This window comes from Pseudorca crassidens, chromosome 15 (genome assembly GCF_039906515.1).
Source record: "Pseudorca crassidens isolate mPseCra1 chromosome 15, mPseCra1.hap1, whole genome shotgun sequence".
Taxonomy (NCBI): Eukaryota; Metazoa; Chordata; class Mammalia; order Artiodactyla; family Delphinidae; genus Pseudorca; species Pseudorca crassidens.
In genome coordinates this window covers 68,381,271-68,393,964 of record NC_090310.1, presented here as the reverse complement: position 1 = coordinate 68,393,964, position 12,694 = coordinate 68,381,271, and the positions used below count along the sequence as shown (strand labels likewise).

General features: G+C 39.2%; 1 protein-coding gene across 6 annotated transcripts in view; it reads right to left on the bottom strand.

The window, feature by feature from the left end:
- Nucleotides 1-7: 7 nt before the first annotated feature.
- RALGAPB (Ral GTPase activating protein non-catalytic subunit beta) overlaps nucleotides 8-12,694 on the bottom strand; it is a 101,135-nt gene continuing 88,448 nt past the window's right edge. For all 6 annotated transcript variants that reach the window (XM_067708113.1, XM_067708114.1, XM_067708115.1 and 3 more), the window contains 6 exons: nucleotides 11,241-11,363; nucleotides 9,848-9,984; nucleotides 8,044-8,152; nucleotides 7,188-7,266; nucleotides 4,784-4,932; nucleotides 8-3,938 (listed from right to left, as the gene is read on the bottom strand). In XM_067708113.1, the coding sequence (XP_067564214.1) occupies nucleotides 3,745-3,938; nucleotides 4,784-4,932; nucleotides 7,188-7,266; nucleotides 8,044-8,152; nucleotides 9,848-9,984; nucleotides 11,241-11,363 (791 nt within the window). In that variant the 3' untranslated portion in view covers nucleotides 8-3,744. The remainder of the gene's footprint in view (nucleotides 3,939-4,783; nucleotides 4,933-7,187; nucleotides 7,267-8,043; nucleotides 8,153-9,847; nucleotides 9,985-11,240; nucleotides 11,364-12,694) is intronic.

The window sequence follows — 12,694 nt, the reverse complement described above, 5'->3', positions numbered from 1 at the left end:
GGACACCTTCATATTTACATTTCGCCTTTACTTTACAGTTCAGTGCCAGAAATATTTACAGAAAATACAATAAGAAAAAGATCATGTCTTGGCAACATACCAAAATTCATACAAATTGTGTATATGATTTCAAGCAAATAATGATACTGCTTATTTTTTAGCCACAACTGCCAAGCCCTTCAGAGGAGAAAGATGTTCTTGGTCACTGCAAGAGACAAGGACTTGGGAAACTTGGTTTGCTTCAACAAATATTTATTGGGCGCCTACTGTATGCAAGGCACTGTGGAATCCCAAATTATACCTTTCCCTCACCATTAAAAAAAGAAAAGCATCTGAAAAACATGAGTTGATACTCCGAGAAAAACACTATACAGTACATGGCTTCTTTAGCTACTGAGAACCCACAGTTTGATTCCACATTGAACGGGTGGATTACCTCCAATCTCTCCATCTCGGGAAAAGAGGCTGTCATGGAAATCCCTAAAACAGACCACCTAACGCAACTTACCATTTCATGTAAACATATAAATCAATTCTTTTTAGGAAGATATAACCTGAAGGGGTTTAAAAATGCTGAATGGAGAACTACCAGCAGGAGTGTCAAATTACCTCCGATACATTTTTACCATCTACATGTCTTTGAGCAAGGCTGACTCCCACTTTCTTTGGGTAAAATTCCACCTTCCAATATAAATAAATACTCTTGAAGACACTGCTTCTCTAAAAATCACTCTGCAGAGTCTGACAAATGCTTCCTCAGTGTATGCAGGAAGTAACCATTCATGAAGCCCTCACACACAAAACCTGTAGGAACTGACATTACTGGCCAAAGATGTAGGTATTTTATTTTTATAAATGAGTCCAGAGGAAAATGGGTGGCCTCAGGGGACCTGAAGACCTGGAAATGGAGGACAGCATGCATGCATGTGTGTATATATTGCCAGGACGGGAGGCAGTCAAACCACCATGTAACTATCCAGGTCAAAGGGCCAACGGACAGGAGGGGGTCTTAGGAGGAAGCACTGACAAAAGAGAGCCGGCTGAACAGGAAAAGGCAAAAGCCCTCCTCTGTCCTCAATGCTCCCAATCAGAGAGGGGGAGAGAGCCCCTACCCCCCAAATGTGAGAAGGGACTACGAGGGGCTACCTGCCTCTGTCCCCTGGGTAATGCTTTCCTTGTCAACAAATGCCACACTCATCCACACCCTGGTGCACCTGTCACATGCAGCAACTAAACTGTTTAAGCCAAAGACCGAAGTGGTCCTGGCTTCCCCCCAAAGGTTCTGAACCTATGTTAGCAAATTTATCAAGTGGACTACTAAAGATTATTATTAGAGACTAAATATGCTCCTCTGGCATTACTGTACTCAAAGTGACTTTTACAAAGGCAGCTGAGAGAATTTAGTGACCATGAACTCAAACCCACAATAGTGAAAGGTCCAAGGGTCCCCACCACACTCCCTTTTTAGGTAGATGTGATTTTGAGCAGAAGGAGTCGGCACCTGACGAGGTATGTGTGCCCCATACTCCGTCTGTGCTGTGCACACTGGGGTTTCACGTCTCTGGGAGCAGCACAGTCCTAAATCCATCCCTCCTTCCCTGGGAGCCCACAAAGTCTTCCAGATCATAAATGCATTCAACGTGGTTGTTCACTGACTTATCAAAGCCATTAGAATTACAAAGAGTTGTCAGAAATTAGAGCAAACTGAAGCATCAGGAAGGCCACCCCAACACACACACCACCGTACATTTTGCTGACAGCAGAACTATGCCAAAGGTAAAAGTGTTATCTGAAGAGTCACACTGAAGAGGTACACCTGCATCAGTTATTTTTAACCTCTGGAATGTTATAAGTTGCACGTTAATTTATAGCCTTCTTTGTCCACATCCATCAGAACAAGTGCTCATTTTTTCCCATGAAATGTCAATCTGGAATTTCCATGAAAGTTGTTAAACCTCACTTTACACCTGCTGAGCTACTAAAACATTTTTAGGGTAGAACGCGCTAATCATACAACCCCCTCCCCCATGCTACCATCTGGAAACATCAATTTATTGCCCAGATTAAAAAGAAAATCAATTACTGAATAATATTATACCCTGAATGGAAACTGGAGTCATAGAAGGAGGAGGTTACCTTTACCTGAGCTTAAAACAAACACGAAGAAAAAGGTACGGCAAATTTAAAACCAAGAGCTGCTATGCCGTTTCTTGCTCATAGATATCAACATGAACTTCTGGAATAGAAATATCTGCACAGGGAATTAGGTCCTATACTATTCCCCACCCTCTAATTAAACTACCAAAACATCAAACCAAACAGACCGTTGTAGGCCTGACCTACAGAATCTACTGACATCAGAGTTCAAGTGGGAAATCACCCCTTATACAACTGTGATCACTCCTCTTTGGACTTTTAAATGTCACTTATTTTCTTAACATAAAATAATCTTAATAAAGAAGAAAGTACATAAGAATAGGAGAAATGAGCAGTGTATACTCTAGCACTGTAACAGGAATCCTTGTAAGGATGTTCTGGGTCTGGCCACCTCAAAACATTTATCCCTGGCAGAAAAGTAGCAGCGAGGTAACAGAAGTATTTCAAAAACCCGGGCAGGGATTTGTTGTGCCTTCAGCCGGCAAAGTCCAGAAAATATGACAACAGCCATTTCTAAAAGCAGCCACCCAAGGAGGTGGTCACTAATGTTTGTCAATTATGATGAAATCTAGTAGCTCTCTGGGAGAGATCTGAATTAGTAGCGTTGAGAGGCTATTTCCTGAACCCCAAATTAGAATCCTTCATAAACTACTGCAGTTTCCTGCTTGGTCCTGAAATGAGACAATGGATGAAACCAAATAATGTTTAACCTTTGCTGTGAATTTATATTTCTTAATATTTAACCAAGAAATTACCAAGGAATTACAAATGGTTAACCTGTCATAATGTCACGGAGCTAGACAATAATGGAGAGAGTGGAGGCATCACAGCTGTCTTCTAACTTAACTCCACAAACTCCATTTGTATCCTCATTAAAGGACTGGGCCATGCTTCCATTTTAGATCTGTTCCTGGGCTGCCCAGAAACTGAGGCCTTCAGACAGACCTTTGCAGTGATGAGATAACTTTCTGAAGTGTGGAGAAAAACTATGAAATATTTTAATCTCAGACTTCTTATCTGAGCAAAAAACACTTAAGTTCTTTTCCGTCAGTTTGACATTTGGATGAGAGCTGGATGACAAATGGACCTACGAGTGAGCAGAAAGTTGAGGTTTCCTTCCTTCTCCTCCATGCTATCAACACGAGTCTTTAAATGTCCTAGAAGATTCTGAGACAGATTTTACTTTTGAACACAACCTCCTAAAAAGTGAGGTATAAAACTATCTTCAACTTCTAATTTGCAAATTTGAAACTACCAATGCACATGTTTAACTGAGATGCATAAAAGCCTTTCTCCTCAAAAGGCTTATATTTAACTAAAATTGTCACTTTTAAAAGAAAGTTTATGGCTAAAACGTATATCATCATTACCAGCAGGAATATGATTGTGTCTGGGAGCCCATTTCACTAAAAAGCCGAAAAGTCTTCTCTCAGATGGGTTTATAATGTGTCTCTTCTATTCTGGTGATTAAACAGTAAGCTCTTGGGGAGTGATTTGTTTTATTGTTACAGTGATCACCTATCAAATTGTTTTGCTTTGATATTATAGCTCCAAACTAGAGTTCAATAGTCCTAGACAGACAGTGGTCTAAGAACTACAGTTCTTGAGTCCAACCTCCTGAAAAAGTGAAGTATAAAACTCTGGCTCCAACTGCTTGTTCCGGTACTTGTTGACAATGTCGGTGATCTTCTGTTTCCGGCGGACATGTGGTGGACTGTAGGAGTCACTTTCCAGTCTCTTTCTTCTACAAATGTTAATTACAGTCTGCCTCACCAGAAAACCTTGAAAACAGAGAGTTTTAGTCAGCTAGGTGAACTATCAGTATTCAAGTGAACTATTCTCTGCAAACTCAAACTACTTCATTCCATTTGCAAAACTCCTTGTCCCCAGAGAGACAGAGCTCTACTAAGATAAAACTGTCAGAAGAAACACACGATGACATGGAAAAACAAAATCAAAATCTAGCCTGACAACCCATTTCCTGCCCTGCAGTGTAAACAACTATGCTCGTTTTCCAGCACTGGAAGTTTGTGAATTACAGCTGTGCTCCTACTTAGCAGATTAAGCACACTTCAAAACAGAACCAAACATGCTTCCTTTTAAAAAGAGCCACAGGATTTTCCACATGTGGGACCTACTAAGTAATATCATCATTTCCTTATTTATGCTTCTTTTTGGTTCATGAAAATGTTAAATAAAAAAAAAAAAATAGAAAACTCAATGGGACTTCCCTGGTGGCGCAGTGGTTAAGAATCCGCCTGCCAACGCAGGGGACACGAGTTTGATCCCTGGTCCGGGAAGATCCCACATGCCGTGGAGCAACTAAGCCGGTGCGCCACAACTACTGAGCCTGTGCTCTAGAGCCCGTGAGCCACAACTACTGAGGCCGTGTGCCACAACTACTGAAGCCCACGAGCCTATAGCCTGTGCTCCGCAACAAGAGAAGCTACCGCAGTGAGAAGCCCACTCACCGCAATGAAGAGTGGCCCCTGCTTGCTGCAACTAGAGAAAGCCCACGCACAGCCACGAAGACCCAACATAGCCAAAAATAAACAAATAAATAAATTTATTTTAAAAAAAAGAAATGAAAAGAAAATTCAATCCTTCAGCCACATATGAAGCTTACCGAGTGCTCGCCTACTGACAATCATCCCATCCACAAGAGGGATGACCATGTTAAATTTTCCAGTGGCTCCTTGAATTTTAATCCGGAATAATCCAGTGTTTAAAGGGTGGATGAAGATGACAGGAACTTCTTTTTCAAGAGCAGTAGATCTTAAGAAAATAAAAAACTCTTTTTACCCCAGATATTCAAGAGCTGAAGTCCCCCATGTATAATATAAGAATACCAAGGGGACATACTTCCAGGCAGTATTTGAGAAGAGACAAGTGACCAGTCTGCTCAGAATCTTCTTTCTGGGAGCCCACGGTGAAGCTCCCCACACCAACACCTGACGCTAATTACCCATCAATGGGGTTGGCCTTTTGAAGCTGACCAAAAAAGGGGCTAAAAATTGTGCTTAGAAAATCACTGGGGACACGGGGTGGAAGGAAAGACCAGAAAAATGTATGGTGGGGAACCATCAATAGCAACCAGCCATTTTTTTACTTTTACTTAGTTCCTCCCTCCTGTAGGGAACAAGAGTGGGGCTGGCCAGAGGGCAGGGAATTCCACCACAGTCAATGCTGGCACCTCAGAGCAGAAGTGGAAACAGTTTAGGCTCACTATGGGAATCCCTGATATGATTTTTTTTTTTAGGGGCTGGGGAAAGAGGTTGGGAGGACCTTAGTCTGGGTCAGTTGCAACTGTCCTCCTCAGCAGAGGTGATAAATGGCTGAATCTTAGCACAGTCAAAGCCCTCAAAGCCTCTGAACAGGTAACACAGCTGCCAAGGTCAGCAACCGTACTTTTAGAAGACTGAATTACACATCATGTGTCAGGGCTATGCCAATGCATCTAGAGGTACCCATGTTACTCTTCGATGCTATATGCCAGGGTTTTGGTTTGCTTTTGTTTTGCAACACAATGAGCTTGCTTTCTAAAGTGATTTTGGCCAAAGGGACAGTGAGTCAATTTTTTAAGACATTTAATAAAAATCAATCCTATACTAATTCTGTCCCCAAGACAAATTCTAAACTTTGCTAAACTACTAGTAAAACACAAATTTTACAGTCCAATCATATTAGAACTTTTGACCTAAAAAGATTAAAACAACAACAAACAGTACAAGACACTTAAAAGTTCTCTTCCAAACTAGTTCTAGAAAAGTACCCCTCATGAAATCTATCCTGGTCTCTTCAGCAAGTCAGTGTCATGGACGAAAAAAAGAAAAAACAGGACTGTTCTGTATTGAGAGACTGAAAGAATTAACACCAGATGGATGAAATGGATGCTGGTTTAAACAAACCAGCTATAAAGACTATTTTAGGGAAAATGGAGAAATTTGAATGTGAGCTGGCTACTAGATGAAATTAAGGAATTGCTGCTAACTTTATTACTGTAATAATGTTATCTTTATCTATTTGAAAAGTGTTCTTAATCTTCAGAAGTGCATATTTAGAATGTTAGAAAATCTGTAATTTGCTTTAAAATACTTTAGCATAAAAAACATGGGGACTTCCCTGGCAGTCCAGTGGTTAAGACTCTGTGCTTCCACTGCAGGGAGCACAGGTTCCGATCCCTGGTCGGGGAACTGTGAATAAGATCCCGCATGCCACGCAGTGAGGCCAAAAAAACCCGAAAGCAAACATGGAAGTTTTAAGAATGACTTGCCCTATTCTAGAAATTTAATATGATAATGTTAAAATAAACCACCTTTACTGACTTTGTTTCTACAACAGTAATCTAAATTCATCTTATGTGCAATACAAACCAGATCATGGAAACAGAAGGAACTTACTCAAAGTTAAAATATCAAGTTTAGCTTGATATAAATTATTTGTTTAAACCAAAGACAAGCAAGCAAAAAGCTCTGAAACAATAAAGCCTGCACAGATACATTCTTATTATTCTTAGAATCATACTATTCTGTTTTTATCCTTTTTGTGCATGAAAAGCTAAAATAAAAATCTTAGTATTATAATAAAGTTAGTATTATGTTTTACTTAGAAATATTTTCCCATTAAATAGCTCCTATGTGATGAGGACATTTTAACTGCTATCTATCCAGAATGTTTTGACCAATTTAATTCCATTATTTCTATCTAATATTGCTACTCTATTATCAGCCTTCATTAATACTTAATTGCCTTCACTTCTCCGTCTTTCTTTTTTGCCTCAGATAAATTTAAACAGCAATTAATTATGCTATTTAAAAATCCTTGCTAATTTGATCACCTTGTGCATTAATCTACAAACTTCTCTCTTTGATTCTTCTCCCCTAATTACGTTTACTTCTTACTGCCTTCATCCCTTTTGTTTCATTAAAGTCCTTATCTCTTAATGAAACTGCAATCAACATACTGTAAACAATAGGTTTCTCTATGCTTAAACACAATGCTGACAAACTTCAAGCAAGTATAGAGCGTACCTCAGAGAAGTGCTACTATTTGCAGTAGTCTCCACACCAGTACTGATTTCTGTCATCAGGTCTGAGAGGGGAAAGTTTTCTGGAAGAAAATCATAGCATTACAATTAATATCTCCCTCCTAGGAAACCTATTTTCCTAATCTCTTCACATAGCAGGCAACATATATATGGACTGCGCTATCCTAAAATATATAATCCTAACTATTCTTCACAAATTAAAAAAAAAAATTCTCCCTTAAGACGTTATTTTAGATAAGTTCATCTAAAGCAGAGAGTTTTTACAGAACATAATCTATAGTCTTAGAGGGCTTGGAAATAGCTTTAGAAGTTCTGGAAAGCAACTTTCACACTTTCTTATAAACTCTGAGCTGGATGAGATTCTAGGATAAATACACATTTCTAATGTTCTTAATGCAGCTTACATAAAAATCATGAGAAACATATCCATAGCACAATCCCTAAGGACAAATTAAGCTTTACACTAAAATAAGACAGTAGGGTCTGTGGAAAGAGGGTGAGGGAGGTGTTCCCCCTTCTCCTTTCCAGAGGTTCTGGGGTAACTGGGGGCTACATGCAGTGGGACCAAGTGGTCACAAACCAGTAACTGTCATACCAAGAAGAGTTAAAGGCTTTTTGTAACCATGAGTCTCATCAAATCTTCACAACTATGAAATAAGTGCTGGATCACTCATTTAACACATGAGTGACCTAAGGCTTAATGAAATCCAGGCTTGCTGAACTCCAGTTCCAGCTCTTGGCCACCATATAGGGCCTATGCTGCCACTCCCTTTAGACATTTAACAAGTCATCGTCATCCTATTATAATCTTATTAATGGACAAAGTCCTTACACAGTACCTATATCATCATAGCGTTCCACCCAGACTACAGAAACTCTTGTCTCAGGTCCAAGGGGAGGCACAGGGCGCCCCTGAGGCAGCTTCTTCATTCTGGAACTGGGACTGAGCTATATGAGGCAGAGAAAAGCAGAAGAGGGGAAGAAAAAGAAACAAACAAATAAAAAACACTGGCTTAATAAAACTACAACCATACATTCATCAAGCTACCCAGTGAAATAAGGATCACGTCATGGGAAGTCACTTCTGGAAAAAAGTATAAAATACATTTGCAAAAAAGCCCTTCTTTGGTTCCTCTGTTTATCAAGTCTCAAACTAGAACAAGGAAATGAAGGTCTAGAAACTTCAAATGAAAAAAAGATAAGGAACAGTAAACGATTATAGTTATAAAAATAAAATTTGATGCAATGCCTTAATGAGTGCTTAAAAAGGATCTGAGTCTATCTCTATGGTCAGAAAGCAGGACGATTTTTCCATCATAGCAACATCACTGATTTGCCTGGGGATCCTCTCAGTGTTGAATTCTTGTCAACAGCTTTTCCTGTATCTACTGATATGATTTTTCTTTCCTTAAGTTTGTTAGTAGTCTGCAAAGTATGTGGTAAATGAAAACATGGTGCTTTAAGAGTTGTCATTCTTTGGATTTTAAGAAATAACCAAGCTTTATGCGATTTATTTCTTTTTCTTATTTCCCTGCATAAAACCTCTACTATCTTGTGAATAGAGGTAGTGAGAGCAAACATCCTTGACTCCATTTGGTGCGAAAGCTTTCAGAATAATGTGTAAGTATAATGTTAGCTGCAGGTTTCTAGCAGAGTTCTGTTTCAGGTTGAGGAAGTTCCCTTTTAATCGTAACCACGTTGGCATTCAGAAAATGAGTAGCAATCCCTGACCATTAGATCTGACTAAAATTCTGCATTACCTGACTTGTTCTTCTCCAAACTGTATTCTGTAAAACCTTTTTAAAGGTAGCAATTCATGATTTTCAAAATCAGTCTACTTCAGAGAGTTTTATACAAGTTAACTTTTTTTCCCAAATCAATTTTAAAGGTGAACCTCTCCCATATTCTTTTAAGCAAATACTTACGTTAAAAATCATTTTAAGTGTAGAAAGAGCCAAATTAAACTCCTTTACAATGGAAGAAGGGCTTCAGGAAGGTTTACACTACACTTCTTTTGTCTTTTTTACTATTTGTTCTAAATCAATTTTCTTACACCTGTAAACTGATCCTGTAGTCTTGTTATCACTTACTCAGTCACTTTCCAGTAAGGATTAAGACATAACATGAGGGGAGAACACAGATAAGACATAACATCTGATAAGGTAAGAAAAAAGGATAAAAGTAAAATGCTGTCTTCTTGTAGTAGCTGCTGTGTTGCCTCACTCAGTGCACTTATTCAAACACTGGACGATTCTTCAAAATGCTGTCATCTGTATGTTGTCAGACTTAAGTTGAATTTTGCATGATTAATGCTATGAAATGTATAGTAACTGTTGTACCTTTAGTGGATATTTTAGGGACCAAATAAAAACCTAGGCTTGAGACGGAATGGATGAAAGAACCGAGCACGGAACTGAAATGGCTAAATCAAGGAAAACAACAAAGGCTGAATTAGAATTAAATATTTGTTGCAAGCTGAAAAAAAGAAAAACATAAGAATTTGATTAAAAAAATTAAGATACTAATGAATCAGTACTGCTATAATTACTCTCTGAGTTAAAGTTAAAAGCTTTTCAGGTGTGATTTTATAATTACTTCCATTTCACTACAAATTTTTGGAGGTTTATCAACAAAGTGACTTACCCTCTGTGAGGAATTAAGATTGTCTGTGTGATTAGGGAAAAGCTCAAGCGTCAGGGATGGCTGTTTCAGAATTCCTGGCATAAGATCCATATTTGAATCACTATCTTGGTCTGAGATGTTACTTTCCAATGAATCAGCTATAGCATAAAGAAAAAAAATAATTATAATACCTACTACTTCCTTAGAGCAAACGTGTTTATTAAACTAGTTATGCTAACAGTCCAACCTAAGTCACTTAAGCAAAGCATTGCTTCTAGAGCAAGGGTTGGCAAAGTTTTTCTGCAAAGGATCAGGTAATAAATATTTCAGGCTTTGCTGGCTATACAGGTCTCTACTGCATATTCTTCTTTGTAGTTTATTTACAACCCTTTAAAAATGTAAATACCATTCTTAGTGTTCTGAATTTTGCCTGTGTGCCATAATTTGCTGGCTCTGGCTCTACTGAGTTGGTGCAAACAGGCTGGGCCAGAGACACCAGGCAGGGACTCAGTTCATAGAGGACAGATGGGGCCTGGCTTCTGGAATTCAGGTGGTAGATCACAGCCTTGACGTGAAGGCAAACAGCTGCTAAGACACTGACCTAGAACATGGAAGGCCCCTCCTGCCACGGACACAACTGGTCCCAGAGTAAGAGACAGAGAGGGGCCTAGAGTGCAAAATTAAGGGTCTGAATACAAAGGTGAGGAGGCTGCCTAGGTAGGCTAGGGTACACAAAAAGTCATTAGCCTAGAGATGAGATCATCAAAGTGTGATGTGCAGCATCCTATCCTATGGATGGTCTCAATGAAGAAGCTGAAGTTTTCCACCTACTGCTTGGTCAGGCACAAAGAAATGAGTTTAATTTGCAAGAAGCAAAGGTTCTAGGCAAAATAAGACTAAGAATTCAGACTGAGAAGTAATGATCACTCCTGATCCTTGAGAAGAACAGGCTTAATCACCACCTTTTCTAGGCTGAAGTTTCTCCTCCTCAATGTTAGAAGATCAGCCAGATGCCATCATGAGGGCCTTCCAATTGCAGGATTCTCTGGGGTTCCATATAAAGGCTCTCACATGGAAACAGGGAAGCAGGTGAGAGCTTACTCATAATTAGAGAAAGAAATGAATAAACTGGAAAATAGGGCTTCTATGTATTAATCAGATTAAAAAAAGTTAAAAAATGGGCCAAAGTGGATCTCCTTTATTTAAAAATTATTATTAGAGGGCCAGTCTTCTTGTTTTTAACTACTTTCCTTTAGTTAAGAGGGGATAACATCCTGTACCTCTACATAATCTAAAAGCTATCATGCCTTTGAAGCTGAAGAATGTCTTAGATGACTTCAGAATCTCCCCCAATGCAATATTACTGCACAAACCAGTGAATACAAAAATAGTTCCATACAAAAACTGCTCTTACTTAAGGACTCCACAGAAGAAGGAACCACAAAAGCTATTTCTGTAAGGGCATCAGCATAATACAGCACCTTCTTCTGTCCGTTGAAAATGCTAGCCCCAGCATCTTCAGAGGAAATCACTTCATCTAGGAATGAGAAACACTACATTACTGCTCTAAAAAGTGGGGAAAACCAATATCATCCTGCTTCCTGAAATTTTAACTGGTTAATAAAGTGATAATAAATAGAAGGTACATTTTCGACATGAACCAATTAATGTATAAGAAGAATAAACCATAAATGTTCATTAAATGTCTTTACACTAACTTTACTTTTTACATTAGAAGTTGTATTTTTAAAAAATTTATTTTATTTATTCATTTTTGGCTGCATTGGGTCTTCGTTGCTGCGTGCGGGCTTCCTCTAGTTGCAGCGAGCGGGGGCTACTCTTCGTTGCAGTGCATGGGCTTCTCATTGTGGTGGCTTCCCTTTGTTGTGGAGCACGGGCTCTAGGCATACGGGCTTCAGTACTTGTGGCACACAGGCTCAGTAGTTGTGGCGTGCAGGCTCTAGAGTGCAGGCTCAGTAGCTGTGGTGCACATACACTAACTTTAAATCATAAAATCTTAATTTCATACTTTCTGAAACTACTCTAAACCAGACCACTTCTGATTAGCAGGACCTTTAGCTCATCTGTATAAGGCGGATTTAGGCAACAGTCTTTTTGGAAGAGGTAACAGTAATCAAAAGGGAGAAGACTACCACAGTCCCTCTGAAGGGAAGGGGGACAGATGTCTGCATGTGTGTACTCTTGCTTTCAAGGCATTTCCTGTCCCTGGTCTCTCTCTACTGCTCCTCAGCTTTGCTTCTGTTCCACTTTCCCCAGTGATCAGTGATATAATATGAAAGTGTACAGGCTGTTTAGTAATAGTATCTGCTCTAAGCCAGCAAGATTGAATTAACAAAAGTAACACTCCTGAGAGCTAGTATAGTTTTCAATTAAAATGGACACAATGCCCTGCCAGTAATACATAAAAGATCAACAACCTGACAAAAAACTGGGAAGAGGAAATAAACAAGTAGTTCTCAGGTAAGAAATAAAAATATGAGAAGATGCTGAAACTCAATCATAATTAAAAATAGAAAATTCCTCACCTAACAGACTGGAAGACACCTAAATTGGTGAGGATGTGGCAAACAGGAAGTTTAGACCAGAGGTTAGCAAACATTTTCTGCAAAGGATCAGATAGTAAATAAGGCTTTGCATGCCATATGGTCTCTGCCACGACTACTTAAGTCTGCTGTTGTAGCATGAAAGCAGTCAGATAATACATAAAGAAGTGTGGCTGAGATCCAAAAAAACTTTATTTACGAAAACAGGCATGGGCTGTAGTTGCTGACTCCCGGTTTAGATGCTGGGCAAGCACTTGTGTCTACTGCAGTACACACTGTGGTTACTGCCCCAACATCCACTCCA